Source organism: Mycteria americana, chromosome 4, assembly GCF_035582795.1.
Source record: "Mycteria americana isolate JAX WOST 10 ecotype Jacksonville Zoo and Gardens chromosome 4, USCA_MyAme_1.0, whole genome shotgun sequence".
NCBI classification, from domain to species: Eukaryota; Metazoa; Chordata; class Aves; order Ciconiiformes; family Ciconiidae; genus Mycteria; species Mycteria americana.
This window is the reverse complement of record NC_134368.1, coordinates 50560441-50579911: the sequence shown is the minus strand read 5'-3', so window position 1 is coordinate 50579911 and position 19471 is coordinate 50560441. Positions and strand designations below refer to the sequence as shown.

Genomic DNA, 19471 nt, shown 5'->3' with positions numbered 1-19471 from the left:
GAGAATGCAAATATCTGGTACTCAAAAAAAGGAAAAAGATGCCTGCCAAAGATAGGAGCTATATTTAAAGCCTGTAAATCAGGCGGGTGGATGGCACGGAACTATCTCAGGTTTCTGAACTGGGGGGCTGATCGGATCGTGCAGGCGGCTGACGGGGAATTTTTAATCTCCGAGGAGCTGGAATGGCAGACAGGAAGGAGGGTGCAGGATGAATGATGAAAAGCAAACCAGTACCTGCATTTCTGCTTTCTGAAGATGTAATCTCACAAATACGCGCCTTGCCTGAGGAGTCAGCATCCTGGTAAGAGCCTGGCTCAACCCACTCAGGAGGCAGAGCAGCAGTTACACCTCCCGCTGGCCGGAGCGTAAGGGCTGTTTTCCATAGGTTGCAGCATTTCCTCCCAATTCTTGCAGACTAATATGCCGGCAAACACTGGCAGAGCTGCCCACAAAGGCGGCCATTCAAAATGATCATGCTACCCGCTGTGAGCCTGCACCACTGCAAGCCACTGGGTTCTCCCCTCTTTGAGATGAGGTGAGAAGATGAAGAAATCCGAAGGAAGTTTGAAATTCATAAAGCCCCCTAATCCCCATTCTAAATAATCCCTCAGGAAGCTTACGTGAACGTAAATTTCATATAATCTCATTGCCCAGGATGATATCTGCCATCCCAGTATTAGTCCTCGCCAGATCAACACTGACATTTAAATAGGAATACAGGTTTGGAGTTGCACATGTGCATTAAGGCTGCCTATAGATAATGGTGTAGGTACTGTTAGGGAATTATCAAGTCCTCTTATTTTCCTAAAGCCTCTTGGTTGCTATTTAACCATGAATATTTAAGATGCAATCACAAGATGGTTTCTAACCATCCAAGCATTAAGTTTGCCAAATCGTCTCCTGTTAGCAGTGGTGGGCAAGTTGCTGGCGTTAAATTAGATTTTGACAAATCTTTGAAAGTGCTGTCTGATTTAGGGGATGTTCAGGTGGCCCCTTGTAGTAATGCTGCTAACTCCACATGGACTGAGTAAAGGCCAGGTAAGAACATGACATAAAAACCTACAAGCTTCATTGTGCATTTACTTCAGCTTTACCTTTTATAGTTCTGGTTTCTGCTGCCAACTTCTGTGTGCTACAAGGGTATGAAGCACGACACTGCCAAATTGGCAAGAGATTATCAAATCTTAATCTCTTTCAGTTCATAAGAGGATTTCCTTTGCTTTTTGCAAAAATTGGGTTGGTAACGGGGCATGTAGGGAAAGCCCTTTGGACGGGGCATAGGACAGTCCTTTGTAGTCATTCAACAAGCGGAGCCGAGCGCCTGTAGCTCTGTCTGCCTGTACTCGTCTTTTCTGTCTTGCTGGTGCACGTCTACAGCGTACGCCACGTCTGCTCCCGCTTCCCCGCACGTGCTCACCATACATGCACTGCGTCTGGTCACCCTTAGCTCCCACAGGGAACTGAGGGTCTGTCTCTGCTAGAATTTGACTTGTAACGTTTGTCTGTGCCACGCGTTGAATGTAAATGTAACGCCCTTTGCCACGTTTTCTCAGAGCTGTAAAATTGATATGCGTCAAGCCAGCTTTTCAAAAATAGTTCTCTAGTTGTTGGGAACTGCACGTAATTAAGTATCTCTTTAACGCAGAGATCCCAAGCCCGTACTACGAAGTGTCTCTCGGTAACTTCTGAAATGCCGTGCCAATTTTCAAGCTCATCTGACTCTTCCTGCAACTCCTAGACTATACAGAAATACTGCTCTTACGCAGAAATGCTGTTTCAGCCTTGCTTTGTCTCTAGGCCAATTTCTGTTTGCCTACTGAACGCGGATGAGCCCTGGGCAGTGCAGTGACCTATGGTTTACATAGACCACGTCTCCTTAGCTCTGCGAAAAAAACCCTGGTGTCAATTAATTTCGGAGTGGAGCTGAATTATGAGCGGCCATTTCTTGCCGTCCTAAATTCAGACAACCTGTGGTGTTATCCCTCGTATCAGTTTCTGTGGCTGATTTGTGTATGGATGTGGAGACTTTCAGAGGACTCTGACTATTGGTTTTGCATAAAAAGTTCTGTTTAACCCGAGTTACAAGTTCTCCTTGCTCTCCTGCAGGGGAATCTGAATGGACAAGGACCTCGCCTTTTGACTCCTTCTTTTTATGATCTACCTGCTTTTCTCCAAGATCGCAGGCCATATGGGCTGACTACAAAGACAAACAGGCCATAATTATCTGAAAACTCACAAACAACTATTGCAATAGGAAAAATCAGAGTGAAAATAAACAACAAAAAATGTAAATTCAAAAAAAAAACCCTTGATAGAAACTAGCTAATGTCTGAGCTGGCTTTTAATCTTATTTTATGCAACATTGTAACACAGTTAGCTATGTAAACAAATAGCCCCAAATGCTTTCTTTGTGCAGGTTTTGTTTGTGGGTTTAATTTTTTACAAGCTTAAAAAATGAATCAGATTCATGCTGGTGATCAGGAGCACAAAAGAAAAGCTCAAACGAAGGAAAGACTTGAAAGTGCTGGGAATAAGGAATGGGAGAAAACAAAATGCAAAGAGGTAAATTTAGGGAAAATAACATACTTCTAATCATTACATAATCTTTGATCTAAGGGTATCATGAAGACACACTGAGTAAAATAGACAGTAAAAATCTGGTTGTCTCCAGAAAGAGATAAATATTTGGGTTTTGGATAAAAGAAATAGACATCAAATCACAGAAAGGAGGAAAAGGGAGTTTGAAACATAGTTTAAACATTAGATGGGGCCAGTAAAAGAGGAGGGAAGAAAGATCCAAAGAGCTGAGGTTAGGGCTATGATATTTAGAAATGGAAATGTAAAAGTGAACTGTGGCAAGGCTGCTATACAGGCAGATAAGGGTAAGAGATGAAAGAGAAAAGGGAACAGTTTAGATGAAGATAATAAATGTCAAATTGAGAATCTCAAAAGTACAGATCAGAAGGGACCACTGACGGAAGAAAAAAATGGAGACAGGAGAGAAAGATTACGTGTTTTATTACCAATTCTCTCAGACATCCCGGGAGACCGCTGGCAAAAGCACTGCTCACCCTCCTCTACAAAAAGACAAGACAAAAAGAAATACGGACATACTAAATGTTCTTGGCTAAATGAAGCAAGGATTTGGGAAGGCCACTAAATACAGCAATGGAGAAATTAGGGCCTGAGATCACGAGCATGTGTACCAAGAGGGTGAGACTAGCTGATACATGAGATGATTCAAAAATACCACCTGCAAAAGACAGTATTAGAAATAGGGAGGGTAAGGAGAAAAGTGGCTTGCCAGAAGGTTGTGCCAACGATCCTAACATTAACGCTAGAATTAGCAGGATATCAATTAATATAAAACGCTAGAAGGCAATGGATGAAAAAAGGTGGAAGAGGAAAGAAATACAATTTTGAATAGCAAAATATCATATTGCATCATTTATACAGCTTAGAAGTATAAGGTACCAACGCTGCTAGAAGTAAAGCAGTGGTTTCAGTAAGTTGTCTCCTTGTATGCATGATACGGTGGCACCCCACAGCACATGTCTCGAGAAGTGGATGACTTCAGATGGGAAATCCAGCAACTAGTTATCACACGTCAAAGTGATCCTTCTTGAATAGCGAGTGTTTGGCAAGAGCTTCTCCGGACAGTAGGGCTCCTCAGCTTTGCTACTAAGCAAGGGGCAGGAGAGCTGAGCCCTCTTACCACCCTCCTGGGATGTCTCTATTGGCAATCCTGGGTCCTGCAGAGTTTTCAAACAGCCGATCAATATATTATGAACGGTGTTTGATTTGGCATTTGGGGTGAGGTTGCACCGTCCCATCGGACCACAACTTTCTCAGACAGATGAGTCACCACCCCGGTGATTATAAGCAAGCGCTCGCACAGGCACACAAAACAACACAAACACAGGAGAAGTGGAGGATGCAAACCAGCTCTGGAGCTCACCGCCCCCGTGACGTGGCCGATGACCTGTTTGCAGGCTGACAATTCGCATGGGTTGTAGCCACGTGTGCGCTGAGGGGCTTGACCTGTTCCCCTTGGTGCTATTCACATGCAAGACTGGAAAGTTGCACCAGAGGTATGATGGCATGAAAGCTTAGGAAGAACGTGGCTTTCAGCTGAAATATTGTAAAACACAGTGAGGCATTTTAAAAATTGCTGTAAATATGGCATCTTCTCACTCAGCAGATCTGGTAATTCAGTGTGGTATTTGTTCATGTTACTGATTGCAGTAATTTGTAATTTACACTTTTCCATTCTGCTCCAGGAGCAGAGGTGACACAGCTATGAAAAGGTTAGCCAGACACTACTGGTTTTCCCGCTCTGCCTTAACCCAGAAGTTGTATAGTTTAACTAGACTGACACAGTTAAACGGCTACAGTTGTAAGAGAGAAAATACATCTCAAATGGAGTAACTGTACTAGCAAGAAGGCAACGAGCTATGCTTGAATTAGTAATCTCATATAACAATTATGTGGTTATACCACAGCTAGGTGTATCAGTAAAAGGGAATCACATCTCTATACATCACCGCTGTAGCAATACAAAAGCTGTGCGTAAAAACAGGCTGTCAGACATAAAATTGTTCTCTTTTCATCTGTTGCAAAGATTTTTCCCTTGTTAATGAATGTATCAATAAGAAGTACACTGTCACTCATCACATCGCAAAAATTTCAATTAGAAGAGAGTTGTTTGCTTGTGAATTGACTGATTTTGGTTCGGATTTTCAAGAAAGGAAACCCCAAAATAGTCATATTAAAACATCTAGATACAGATACCAACTTCCTTGGTTAAATATAAAATCTCTTCTTCAGCGATAGCCCCAGTAAGAACTTCACAAAGTTCTCCTTTAACAATTGCCTCCCAAAAAAAGGAAGCACCAACTTTTATTGATACTAAAGGAAGAAAATAATGTGAAACGCTGTCATTGCATGCCATGGTTGCCCGGTCACCACACGTTTTAGTTAACTGTTGAGTAGGCCAATGTTCATTCTACCATTTCAGTGAACACAACCACCAAAAAAATCTTGAAGGTATTCTACTAATATTTTACTGTTATAATTGACATTTATGAAATTGTTGCAGTTAAATTTGACTAAATCCGCTCCTACTGTTCATTGAAAAATTGGTTGCCTACCTGAGCCAACATACTTTCCCGGGTGGTAGAGAGAAGAAAGAAAAATGATCTGAAATTAACTGAAATTAATACTTGCTTATGATTGCTGTTTTCTACTGTAAGAATACTAGCTAACAAAGTAGTATGGCATTTCTAAAATTTACAGTCACTAAAGATTCTGCGTGTTTGAGACTCATTCTGGAGCCTTACATAATAAATAATGAGAAACCATCTATTACTTACTCCCTTTGATTACTTAGCTATCAAAATGTCACAGATCGTGGGTACAGAGGCACGTGTGGATTGCTTTCCTAGAAATCCCTGACTGGCCCCTCTCTTCTGTTTTTGCCTAAAGGTGCAAAAACTTGTTAATTTGCTTTTACCTTTAGAGGTGAGTTCCTTTGAGTAACAATTTTAAAGGGAGATGTCGTTTTATGGATCTGAAAGGTATCCAGAACCACACACAACAGTAACACACACAACAATCAGAAATAGAGTAGTATTTATTAAAATTTTCAAATACAGATATATTTTGAAAAGCATACTTAGTTTTACATATTTCTTGTCTCAGGAATGACTCTGAGGATGCTTTTGATGATATCAAATATATGTTCCAATATTTTTTTTCTATTTTGGCCTTGTTTGGAAGTTACTTATATTCTTAAAACTTCATCTTTTCAGTTCACACTTCTAGAAGTAGCTTTGGGTTACTTAAAGTGACCTCACTGATTTTGATGCCAAAGCACATAATTATTATCCAACTACAGCATAAAGCAGAAAAGCGTACAGGAAAAAGCACATAGTTCTCCAAACTAATATCTGAAGTATTAAAGCAAATGACAGCCTTAGTAATCTGCCTTTTATAGAAAAGGTTCTTATTTTTAAATATGGTGCAGTCTAAAGCAATATTCTTCCTCTCCCTCCAAGAGATACCACCCCAGACATAAAAAGCCAGCGTCCTGGTGGTCTACCTAGACAATGTAAAAAAAATCTCTAGCCCAACCTGTGCACACGGGCTGCAATGACTAACATTTACATAGCGTACCACTTCCTTTTTCACTGCTAGCATTTCGGAGCTGAGGAGCCTGCGCTTCCCCGTGAACAAACACCAGAAATAGCAACAAGCTTCAAACTGGATTTCACCTTCTCTGTTCGACTATAAATGTGACCAAAATCCAAGTGAAAATAAATATTTGTGCTCCTAAATAATTTTGAAAGCTATAGTGTTAGAATATAAAGCGTCTGACCTAAAAAAATAGTTTCAGTGAGTGCATTTTAGCTTGGCTTCTCAGAATGAACTAGGAGGCTAGGAAAAAGTCATATATTCTCTAAAGATAGGGGATTTCAATGGGTTGTACGTTTTTTAAAGCAAGTTCCACAATTCACCTTCAAAGTCCAGGCCAAATCAGTAAATCCTTCCTGTTGTTTTCATGAGGCAGTATGACAGCACTCAGTAATTTACTTCCTTTGTCATCAGCTAACAATGTTATTTCCTATCTCCTGATTTTCTAAGCCTCGTCTGGCAAAGACTACACTTCTTGTAGATCGAACCCTTGTTTAACCAAGATTTGCTGCTTACTTACACAGGTCTTTCTCACTCAGATCCAACACTTCACACTCAGAATTCTCTTAGAAGGAAACAGAGAGTCTCCTTACCGGATCCTGGGCCGATGACGTCCACACGGAGTTGAATTTTAAAGAATATACAGATTTACTATACGGATAATAGAAACTTTTCCCTAAACTTGCCTTTAGCAGGAGAAGCTATTGCAAAGAAAACCATGGATTTTAAATCAAAAGATTACTATAAGAAAACTATCCATAGGGCTCTGTGGGATTTATATGAACTTAAAATAAGCTTAGCCAAAATAAAAAGTGCTTTTCATAAGCTTGTTCTAAAGTATTTAAGCAAGCAAAATGTGTTGATTTATTTGACACAGCTTCCAAATTTAAAAGACTTTGCATTTTAACAAAATGCATAGTTAACAGAGATAATACAGAGGGGTACCTCTTTCACAGAATCTGTAAATCTCCCTGTGCGACTTTATTTATGGGAATTTCAACAGAAATTTCTTATTTCATCAGGATATTCTTTGGACAGAGTTCACATCAGATACTGCATAATAAGAAACCAGAAGTTTGTGGGAGTTTTTTGTAGGGCTCCTAGTAAAACATTCATACAGTTTAGCCATAGGCATTTTCTCACCCACCCGCCCCCCCAATATTTGCACTGTCTTCCAACAATTTGATACATTTTCTGAAACGCTTTTAGAAATGGATAAACTGTCCTCCACCAGCAAGAACAGTAAACAAAGCTTTAGCCAAACTATTTCTTGAAAACTGAAGATTCAAGTAAGCAAGAGATTGTTTCTCATGGTTTAATTACAGGCACCATAACAGATTCTTTATTACACAGGTTTCCTAAAGGGCTTCCATAAAATATTTTATTCTTCCTCTAAAATAGAAAAATTATTATCTCTAACTTTTGAAAAAATTACAATTGGTAGATATGGAAAATATTTAGAACAGGTTTTGAAAAAAGTCACAAACAGTATGTCTCAAACAAATTGAGATTTTTGGCTCTGGTATGATTACACTGCTTGAACTCCATACTTGAAGATGTGTAAATGTACTGCGATGTGCTCAACTTCACACTGCTTTCATGCGAACAGCACCCCTGTTAACGGCACCTCTAATAGTGCACTGCATTGGTGCATTGACTCCTGCAGCAAAGCCTTCAAGTATAGTAAATAAAACAAGAGTTCAGAAGGTTTTGAGTGCAGATACTGCATAAGCTGATTTTTTTCTGTATTTACTGTAGAAAAACATGGAGTTGCACAGAAGGACCTACATCAAATCCAAATACCAAAATGGCTGAAAGGGAGAGAATGACCTTCCTTTTTGACCTCTTCAAAGACCAAGTAAAGGTTTGTTTGCCTTTTGACTCTCGGATAAATGATTATGCCATTCACGTGTATCCACACATGAACAGCTTTAAGAACAATACATCCAAAGCTGCTAACTTTCTGCTGTTCATCATCTGCTGCAAGAACAAACTATGGCCAGAATTCTTGAACAAGGACAAAAAAAATTTATTTTAAAAACCCCTTAGTTCTCAGAACTTAAGCATGTATTTTCTGTGCTATTCCATTTTTTGCTTAAGTATCAAAAGCACCAAGCTCACAGGTATTTACTGTTCCACTGTCAACGATACCAAAGACACCGGTGAAATTATCGATGTGAAGAAGTGCTCATCTCTTCCTGAAGAAAGAATTCCAAGTGAGCACCAGTTCATCCTGAGTGCACCGAACTGCTCAGAGAATTTCTTTTGCCTCCACTGTACTTACTACAGTTATAATTTTAAAGGTTCAACTTATTTCCTCTCTCCACCCCAAATTTTGTGTTCTTTCCTCCTGATTTTGTGGAAGACTTCAGTTCACAGCCCTTTTTCATAATTTCAAAGTCCTTTCATTGCGTACATCTAGGCACCTGAGCAAGACACACTAGAGAACACTGCAGCAACACTTCGTTATTAAACTGCCTATTTTTGGTTACTTGCATAATTCCTTTTTTTCAATAACATGCTTTCACACTTTGCTAAAATATTTATTTACATGCTGCATGTTGAATAAAATTCTCCAGGTCAGCTAGTGAATCGTGAAGAGAATCATTTGTGTCTTGACTTCTGAGAAATTTTCGAAGGGTATCTAAAGCACTCAAAGCCTCATTTTTTGATGGTAAAGGCTGTTCAGCTCCCTGAAATCGATCACCTTCATCCTCATCTTCATCACCAACAGATGTCCCAGCTTTATCTGATGTGCTTTCTTTGGCACACATCCTTTCATTATTTGTGGGGATTTCGCAAGTTACCAAGCCGTCATCTAGAGCTGCATATTCCTCCAAAGACAAACGTTCTGGAAACTGCACTCCAGCTGCCTGTGCATGTGCAATCAAATCAAAATCACTTTCAATCTCTGTGTCATTACCATTTGCCATGGTTTCTAATTTGAATCCTGCTTCATTGTAACTTTTTACAATAGTCTCTGGTGTTACTTTCCTCCAGCACAGGTGCAACATCTCAATTGCATCAAGAAGAGTGAGCATAAACTCTTTATTACCTTCTACGCAGTCAACAAATCTCTTGATAAGACAGCACCTGTATTTAACCTTCAGACTTCTGATAGCCCCTTGTTTCATAGCTATACATGAAGAAGAGTCTGGAGGACAGAACACTAATTTGACAGACTTCAGGTTCTTTACTTCTGTGTGAGCTGGGAGAGAATCAACAAGAATAACTACTCGTCGCTGCTGTCCTTGAAATCTGTCATCAAGTTTATGCATCCACTGTTCAAACACGTCTGAAGTCATCCACGCCATATCGTTTGCTTTGTAAGTCACAGGTAGTGACTTCACATCTTTGAAACAGCATGGACTTTTGTTTTTTCCTATAACAAGCAAAGGAAGTTTCTCAGAGCCATCCATATTTGTACCCACCACTACGGTTATTCTCTCTTTGCTTAGTTTACCTACAGAACAAGTTTCCCCTTTAAATGTAAATGTATTATGTGGTAACATCTGATACAACAATCCAGTCTCCTTTATATAAAACACGTTTTTTGGCTGATAATCATTTAAATAATAAGGAAGAACAGTTTGGTACCAAAGAGTTGGAGCATCCACTGTAGTAGTAGCAACTGCTTCTACAGGCTGAGCTCTGAAAACTAAACCATACCTTGACTTGAAACGATCGAGCCAGCCATTACTGCATTTAAAATCACTATGTCCAAGCTTCTGGGCAAAATCGTTAGCCTTGAGGCGCAACATAGGACCGTTTACCGGCACATTCAAGCACTGAGCAATTCTGTACCACTTCATCAATGCCTCCTCCAGGTCGGTATAAAAAGCAGTCCTTAGTCTTTTTCTTTTAGGATCAAATCGTAAAGTCTCAAAGGCTTCCAAAACTTTTTCTTTATTCTTCATAATTGAAGACAGGGAATTCTTCTTTATGCCGTACTTGGCTGCGATGTCTGCCTTTTTCTTGCCACTTTCCACAGCACTTATGATGTCAATTTTTTCCTCAATAGATATGCTTTTTTTCCTCCTCACTACGGGTTCGGGCAGAGGACTTCCCGAAGCCTCTGCCATGGTGCCGAGCACGGCTTGCAGGCGCGCACATCCACACGCGTGCTGCCACGCTCCTGCTCTGCTGCGTTCGGCTCCGGGCGCCTTCCATGAGGCCGGTTTTCCAGACCGCGCTCTGATCTCACAGGCATGGCACTTGGCAGAGGCTGGAGCAGCCTCCCCGTTACAGCTGCCGCACACACACGCCACCGCCGCAAAGCTTAATGCTGCGACCGCCTTGGCTGGGGAGCGGGCTCCACAGCCCGGGGCCGCCGCCAGCGCTGAGCAGCAGGCCCAGAACCGCACCTCAGGCCTGACGAGGGGAGAGCCTGCCCGCACACACGCAGCGGGCCGGACACGGCCGCCAGCACCGCAGTGACCAGTGTACCCACCCGGGCCCCCTTCCCTGGCCTCCCCTGGGAGGAGCCGCCGCCTCCCCCCGCGCCGCCAGCGGAGGGGGGTGAGGAGCCCCTCGCCGCCGCCTCCTCGCCTCTGGGCACCCCCTCGGCCTCCCCCCGAGCCGGACCGCCCTTCCAGAGGCCTCCGCCGGGCAGTAGCAAAATACAAGCGCCGGCAGGAGAGGAGGAGCGGGCAGGGCAGGGCAGGGCAGGGCAGGGCAGGGCAGGGCACGGCACGGCACGGCACGGCAGGGCGATGAGGGCACGGCAGGACGGGGCGGGGCGGGGCGGGGCGGGCGTCGCCGGCGGCGGGTGAGGAGCGGCGGCCCCGGCTCTGGTTGCTATGGCTACGGCTCGGCCGGGCAGCGACCATAGACACGCGCGCCGCAGCCTAGAGAGGCCGCTGCCCGCCGCGCCTCCCCGGCGAGGCCGCCGTCAGCCGCCTTTCCGGCCAAGCGCTTCCGGCTCCTGCTGGTACCGGAGAAGGAAGAAAATAAAGCTGGACAGGGAGCACCAGCACCGCCCCGCCCGGCTTCCTCCTTCCCCCCCCTTCCCTCCCTCCGTCCCGTCCTCCCTCCCCCCTCAGCACGACGCCTCCGGGGCAGCAGCAGCGCCGCCGGCAGGTGAGGGACGGGGCGGGGTGAGGCCGGGGCGGGCCGCTGGGCCCGGGGTTCGCGTCGGACCCGGCCCAGCCCGGCGCGGTGGTCGCTGCAGCGGGGCGGGGAGGGCCGCACCTCACCTCCCTTTCCGTCCCGTCCCGTGCTACGTGTCGCACCGCGGGAGCGCCCTCCGCTTCCCCGGCCTCCCCGGCAGCCCGTGGGTGCGGGCAGCGGGTGACTGGGCCTGTCGGCGGCGTGCGGGGAGCCCGCAGCCCCTAGCGGGGCCCACCTGGGGCTGCCCCTGCTCATCAGCGCCCGCTTCGTCCTGCCCGCCGCCCCAGGTGCCGGCGGCTGGGCGGGTGCCCTTGCCGTAGGGGTCGGGAGTGCGGTGCTGGTTGGGGTGCTTTGCCTGTCTGCGGGGTTCACGGCGGGGGCCCAGCTCCTGGGGGTGGTGGGCACCCGAAGAAGGCGGGCAGAGCCTGAGCTTGGTAGGAGCTGGGTGTTACAAGAGAGAAAGGAAACCTGATGGTGGAGAAAGAAAACTCTAGATGCTGCATCAATTTCATGCCCGTGGGACTTATTCCACGCCCTGACAATTATTGTTTTAAGTGTTCCAATTTGTCTTTTGCAGCTGGCTTACTATTCTTAAAACATGGAAACACTGTGGTGTTGTGTGACAAGCAGGTGTTGCATCTGGTATTGTTTACAACCTAAAAGCAACTCTTCTAGTGTTGCTTGTAGTACATCTCTGATCTATCCTTTTTAACTGAAACCCCTTCATAGCCTTTCGTCTTGCATCCCGGAACTGGATGTAGTTTCAGTGTCTAACACGTGCTTTTTGTGCTTGGTGGAACTGGTAACAAGGAGTTAGCACTCGTGGTCAGTGGCTTTGTTATCAAAGTGTTGATTCTCTAGAAAAGATAACGGAAGGGTTCTTTTGCAGGGCTGGAGAAGGATGTCATTTGATAAGTGCAACTCCAAAACTAAACGGTTGTCTGAATCGTATATGTGTTTATGTATATATGTATGTACACACACACAGTTAAAATGTGAGGAATAAGTAATACAGGAGAACTTTAGATTGGAAAAATTGGAAGCTGAGGCAATATCTTAATCAGCTGCTTTTTTCTGTTTTGGTAGACATTGAAACCATAATGGGAGCCCATGCCTTAGCTAATCTGGAGACAAGCAGAGTGTTAAAGCGCTTAGGGGCAGGCTGACCTAGAATAGGGAGCGTGGAAGTTAGTGGCAGCCCTGTTCTCCAGTCCTTACCTCCATCATGTCTTGTAACTTTCAAGCATAATTAGATCTTGCAGGTGGAGCAGCCAGGTAATTCAAGAGTATAAAGACGAAACTGATGTGATGGCAGCAGGAAGTGTTTAATACAGTTCTTTAAATTATTTTTAAAAAGCAATTGATCTTGACAAGAATTAGTGATAGTGTTCTTAGTTAGAAATTCAAATTAAGAAAATATGCGTTAAATCATTATTTTCCACCAGCACTTGCATTTTCTGCAGTGTTACAAAAGCTTTTATTTCTTACCTGTGCAGTGGAGTAGTAAGACAACAATAAAAGTGTGTGATAAACTTTATTTAGACAGAAGGTATCTTGCTTTTACCTTATTGGCAATTAATTTAAGGGAAAAACTCAAGTAAGGAGCCCATGCATCCTGCTTAGAAAAGAAGATGTAATTGTTGAGAATCCCATGGTCCTCATTTCTGAGACCATAAGTCATTTACTCAAGTAATGTAACTATGTTAAGAATAAACCCCTTCTTCAAAATGAATTTATTGTTGATGATGTTTAACTCATATTTGCATGAATAAGCAAATGTGAATTTGTCTTTTTTTTATGAAAAGTCCATAAGTGTGGTGTTATAACCACTAATTATAATTGGTTAAATGTCTCTGAAGTCTTCATCCTAGAGGAAGCTTAGTATGTTGTTTGTAAGTTTTTGCTTTGCTTTGCTTTTTACTTTGCCAGTTGAAGAAATGATATATAAATCCCCAGAACTTAAAAATTATGTGGTTTTATTTATGGTGAGCAGAACTTAAAATGACTGAGTTTGTAATCTGATATGCATTTAAGGTGGCTTTGCCATAGGGGGGAAGATTCTTGGTCTATTCTGTCTCCTCAGTTCTACTCTGGTGCAGTATTTGTGTGGATTTGCAGAACTGGTCTAGTAGGAAAAAAAAATTAAAATCCAGAAGGGCAGGAGTGATGAGGTCAGGGTTTCGGGCTGAAATTCATGTCAGAATATGGATCAGGCATTTTTTGTTCCAAGTAGAACATCTCTGAGTTGTAACTGCAGCTGATGGTTATGAATGTCCTGGTACACTGAACAGTCACCTAGCATGTTCTTAAAGTCATGGCTGCTTTAGTGAAAAAATAATCGATAATGCAGAATTCATACTGTACTGAAGATTAGCAAGCTCTTATAAGAATGGCCATTTCTCTGACACCTGCAAGAGAATCAGGAACTACTGAGATACAAAAGTCTATATGCATTTCTGTAATGGAACCTTAAATATAAGTAATATGTGTATGTAGATGCCATGTTTGCCACAACTTCACATGAACATCTTAAGTTCTGAATCTTCAAAAACACGTAGAAAGTTTTTGTCCTTACATCTAGCATTTGATGTTTACATCCCCATTTTTTTGCTATAGAAGCAATCATCAGGGAATTCTGTAGTTAAACTAGAATGTACAGTTAAACTTTTTACAAAAGCCACCTTTAATCTAGTTTTCCCCTTCTCGTGTTTAAAAGTTGGTCAGTGTGATCCTGCAGAGCTGTGTTGAAAGTATTGATACTGCTTGCAGGAAAAGAATACTATACAAAAAATTGGGGAGGGGGGGGGAAGGTTGTAACACAAATGGTGAATTAATTTGGATTTGAAAAAATGAATTATTTGTCTTGACGCAGTATCTTCTACATGGGTTTGTGAGATGGTTCATGCCTCTAGATTAGGTTATTAAGAGTTCTTAAGGTTATCAAGAAAATACTTTTGCTGCTTATAGCATTTAATAGTTTTAAACAGTGTTACCATGGTATGTAAGTTTGTATGTGAGGTACAAACATAACTCCAGGATCACTAATGTGGTAAAACTGAGGTACAGATTGTCTTAACCAAGACTGCACTACAAGATGAATTTAGCTTCTTGTTTAACCAGCAGAGCAAAGAAATCACACTTACTCTTCTAGGCCATAATGGACATTTTTTATCTACTCAGAAATAAGCTGTTAAGCATGGAGGTTGTTTTCAACCACAAGCAGAGTTTGGACAGGACTGTGTGGGAAAGCAGCACTTCTGCTGTATAGTCTTTCATATTCAAAAGAATTCTAGAAAATTAAGAAAGATATATAAGGAAGTTATACTAATTACTTTGAAAGGAATTTTGTATTGGTCAGAGAAAAATCCAGCTTCGTTCAGTGATAGTCCTGAATGAATTGTTTTTCTGGAGAAAACTTCTCATTTTACGTGTTTGGTTTTCCAAAGTAAAGTACAAGGTTATCCAGTGTAATATGATCTAGATGGTTCAGTTTCTCAGCCTTTGTGTTCTTATTTTATTTCCCTTGTCATGCGAGATGCTTACCTTATTAATTATTTGCTTTAATTAAAATGTTTTATAGCTTGGGAAATTGAAATACAATATAAATATAAATAGTGATCTCTTTATAATTTTTCTTAATCTGGTATGTGGCTGAACACATATAAAATGGTGCAAGACTTAATCACACATGACTTCAGTTCATTATACTCAATACTGACAGACTGTGTTTAATTTTTAATGATTGGTTGTCTCCTCCTCTCAAACAGCTGAGTGAATTGCAGTGTCACCTGTAGTTACCAGCTATTTGAAATCAAATTTAGAAACTTTCCTTATTTAAACTATATTAGGCATGTAACTTATCTTTCATGATCACTCCACTCACAGAGTTCATTTCTTGTGCCTGTACTCAGTGTTATTGACTTTCTTTGCTTCTGTAGGTGAGATATTTTTTTTTTTTTTTTTTTTAGAATAAAGTGAAAGGGATTCTATTTCTAGTTAGGCATAACAGACTGAACTGCTTACTAGGTTCCAGTGGCTTAGGATCAATATAAACTTGCAACATTTGGATAAATCTCATGTCTTAACAAAATTGTGAACATTGTAGTGGTAGGATACAGTCAGTGTATTGTTGCAGGTGACAGTAAATACCAGCTGAAGAACCTTGTGTGAATTCCTGGATTTTATGTTGCAAGCTTAGCCATCTGCGTGGGAAAAGTTGCTTTGGCAGTGGGAGCTTATGTTAGACTATATTCCTAGTCTTGGTTAGATTTTGGAGAGTTAAAGACCTGGTCATCATCAAAAGAGAGAGGTTTCTCTTTGCTTTAGCAGAACTTGTAAAAGAAATGTTTTCTGAAAGCCTACTTAGGTTTCTGTAAGGTGCAACATCCAGCTCCTTTCACATCAATTAATGCATGCCAAACCTATTTTATTTTCAGGTATGTCAGAACACAGCAATGAATCCACCACACTTGATGAATCTCACCCAGCTGCAGAAGAGGTCCAGTCTGACTCTGAGGTGATTGGGTGATAGTTATATTAGTGTAAAATCAACCAATCCCAGCAACGGTTTCAGACTGCCAAAAATTATATACACAGCACAGTGAAGTTAGTATGGGGATATGAGCTCATGCACATTATCTTGAATGGGTGGGTTTGGTTTTGAGACACTATGAAGAACAATCCAATTAATTCATAACAAAGGATTACTTCAACCTTTTTTTGCTGTGCCGCGGTATTTGTTTTGTAAGCTGAATAGATTTAGGTGGGGTAGAGTCTGAAATGTGTAGGTGCTGCAGGAAGAAAGGGCTGGTAGTTAAAAGGCAGCAGTCTGTGTAACCTCAATATAACAAGGCATTCTGTCTGCTGCTGGAGTGGTGAATCTTTTTTCTTGGGAGCAGATACAGCTTGCACCTTCATTGTGGAGAAGTCTGTGACTTTTTAAAATAATGAACAAATTCCTGAGGTTCTCTATTATATTTAGCTACTCAGAAGTGTTTGGGGGGCTGTTTCAGAAAGATAAAGAGTAAATGTTTCCCTGGCTGCTCTAGAGTGAGAATGAAAAAAGATGATGCTGACTTTCTCACTATTAGAATTTCAATACCAGTGAATTATTTTTAAACTTTTTATAAAAACAGAATAGTGATTCCATAGATATTTAGTGTATCTCCAAATCTGGTATTTGCAGACAGAGATGTGCTAAGAAAAAAGTTGCTGAAGGATTAGTATATTTTTCTATATAAAATATCCAGCTCAAACGTCATGATTTTTCCATAGTGCTTATTTCATTCATGCCTAATACATCAATGCAAATTTAGGAACTTTTTTATATTTACTTTAGACTCTTCCTACATGTGCTAAATTTTCTTCTCAGGATGCAGTTTCTTTATATACTTAGTTTAAATCAGCTGTGGGCTGCACTTGCCAAAGGGACACTTCATTCAGCAATCATACTCACTGTTTTAGCAGAAATACTGTTGTGATTTGGTGTTTCAGTTTTCTCTCAGATCAGTAAGCTTACTAAGATTGTGTGAGGTTGCAGGAACACGCATTCAGAGGTAAAGAGAAATGGCCACTGGTTTTGGCGGTAGTCTACAGTTAAAGTATTTTGAGATACTGCACTGTTGAAGTAAGCTGGTGCTGTGGCCGAGAGCAGTCCTTCATTCTTAGTAGTGTTTTATTGCATTATTGCCTCTGTTTTGTTAGGTACAAGCATTGGAGCTGTGTGACAAACTGTTTTGGAGAACTGATTTGAGTGGAAAAATTACCCATCCCCTTTTTGGGCATAGGTCACCTTCTTTTAACCTGCGGTGTTTCCGCAATCTTGTTTGCTGTACAAATACATTGTTCTGGCCCAGGGAAGAGGTGGGGGAATAGGGGAAGCTGATGGGGGGAAGAGTTAGGGGTAAAGGGGGAGGGAAAAAAAAGGCAAAGACTTGCTGTTCTTGGGAGCAGTGTTGGCTTAGACTTTACTAAAATGCAGGTGGTGATTTCTTGTTATGGCTGAGCCAAATTAGCAGTTTATCCCACTTCCCTTTTTCAGCTACTCACTTCCTGTCTTTGGTGCTTGTCTGACCTCATTGCAAACTGATTCAGCTCACTGAAACTGTGGAAAATTAACCTGGTGAAAAGGTCTATTGTCAGGCTAGTGAGATGAATCTGTTTACTGTGCAGTCAGGTGAGTGGCAGGCATGTGTTGTGGTTGGGACACTGTGTGGCTCATAGTAGGGACTGGAAAAGGGGAGTAGTGAAACATCCTCCTTTCAGCAATGGACAATGGTGTTTTAGTTCAGACATAACATGAAACTGAAGTTAGCAAGTAATTATTTGCTTTCTCTGAAGTTGATGCATAGATTTGCCTCAAGTAGAAACACCTAAAAAACTCTGTGAATTGCTTCTAGGCCTTTTTAGATTTCATAAGTTGTCTAGAGAAGCTGATGATTTTTTTGTTTTCTAATGTATGTATTTATTAGAGACATGTATGCATATGTGTGAGCATGTATATCTCTGAATAAATGTATAAACATGTATCAATGTGCAATATTAGCAAAATGATTTGAGATTCTTGATGAAAAGCACCCAAGCCAAGTATTTGTTTTGCCTTTAATTAAATTTGGAGATGCAATTTTGTTTGTGATCCCTGCCAAACAAAGTGTATCCCCTGACGGTACAGGACTTCCCCGACACTGTGTTTTCTGACAATTTGCAGAAAGAAGAACAAAAATAGCTATGCTAGACTATACTAATGTTTCAGTGTTGCACAGGTAGCTGTGACAGGCCAAGCATTTTGAAAAATACCTCACTTCAATGTGTCAAGTAGAAGTATAGTTCGTAGCAGTCTTGGAGTTTAGGCAGATGTGAGATTTGGAGCAAGCTTAAGAAGCTTGAGCTATTGGACAGATTTCCTAAATTAAAATTTAATATGGCAGGTAACTAGAACATTTGATCTAATGGTGTTGTATAGCAACTCCCTGCAAGGAGCAGGGAGCTGGACTTGATCTTTATGGGTTGCTTGCAACTTGAGATATTCTATATTCTATGAAATGAAACAAATTATTGTGTTAAAAGTACTCATAAAATAAACATTGACCTTTTGGTGTGCTTCAATATTTTCATTTACTTAAAAGCTATGAGTTTTGAGTTTGTTCTGTTGTATGAAGAATGAACCAAAACCCAGCTGTTCTGTGTTCTAGTTGTGGGTGAAGACTGAACTATATTAAGAATTTGGTATGCTAAGCCAGCAGGAATATACGGCATGCGAGCTATTCCTTCCCAGTGCTGAAAGAAGGCACTTACTAGATCCTAAATGAGAGAGACTGATGGGGTAAGTTAGTGTGTTATAAAGTCACTTTTTCTTTAATTTATAGCACACTGACTTTTACTTACATGATTTGAAATCTGTTCTCTGGGTATTTGGAATTTTTTTCAAAAGCTGTGCCTAAATGTTTAGCTTCTCATTTTAGGAAAGTGTTTCATAAAGCACTATTTTTGAAAGAGTAGCTTTCAATTCAGCTTTGCTAAGCTAGTTGTAGAGAAAGTGTTGATCCTCAAAAGGGGAAAATGTGTCACCTCAGATGGTATTTTATGGGTGTGCATCCACGGCTTGTAGTTCATATGTATGGTTCTTAGTGGCTTGTCCCTGGCCTTTTTCTTTCTCTTCTCTGTATGGGTAAAAGGCAACATTTACTCAGAACTCGATGGACTTCAGTCTCCTTTTTTTTTTGTGATGGTGGTGTTTTACGCTGCTAATTGAAGAAGCTTATTAGACTTTCAGAAATGTAAATCAGATTTTGTAGATACCAAACAAAGTTTGAGTAGTGAGCTCTGCTTCAAAAGACCAACAGAAGTGGAATCTCCGTAACTTACAGTCTTTGGAAGAAGTTGTGGTAACATAGCTTTGAAAGTGATCTGGAGTTAGAGGAGCATGTTTATTGGAGCCCACAGACAGTGACTAGTTAGAAAAAAAGCTTGGGAGGCCTCAGAGCTTAGTGAGGAAATCAAGCTTACTAATGTAAATGAAGTGGTGATAGGTGAAAATGGGGGAAATATTAGCAATGGGGTATGACAGAAGATGTTGGCAATTAGGAATGATGCAGGTGCTCCTGAGTAAGTACCAGTAAAATCTTTGTGTTACATGGATATCCTGTAAAAGCTTCACGTGTGGTTGGAGAAG

General features: G+C 41.4%; 2 protein-coding genes across 10 annotated transcripts in view; one reads left to right on the top strand and one right to left on the bottom strand.

The window, feature by feature from the left end:
- Positions 1-5679: 5679 nt before the first annotated feature.
- TIGD4 (tigger transposable element derived 4) lies at positions 5680-10415 on the bottom strand. The gene has a single exon (XM_075500448.1). The coding sequence runs from the start codon at positions 10272-10274 to the stop codon at positions 8736-8738; it is 1539 nt and encodes a 512-aa protein (XP_075356563.1). The 5' UTR covers positions 10275-10415; the 3' UTR covers positions 5680-8735.
- A 78-nt stretch (positions 10416-10493) lies between these two features.
- Positions 10494-19471, top strand: part of ARFIP1 (ARF interacting protein 1) — a 45213-nt gene continuing 36235 nt past the window's right edge. For 2 of the 9 annotated variants that reach the window (XM_075500454.1, XM_075500453.1), the window contains exons 1-2: positions 11057-11271; positions 15738-15817. In XM_075500454.1, coding sequence (XP_075356569.1) covers positions 15740-15817 — 78 coding nt within the window. In that variant the 5' untranslated portion in view covers positions 11057-11271; positions 15738-15739. Of the gene's footprint in view, positions 10711-11056; positions 11272-11569; positions 11589-15709; positions 15818-19471 lie in introns of those variants that run through there. The other 7 variants (XM_075500451.1, XM_075500452.1, XM_075500456.1 and 4 more) reach the window with 6 other exon arrangements.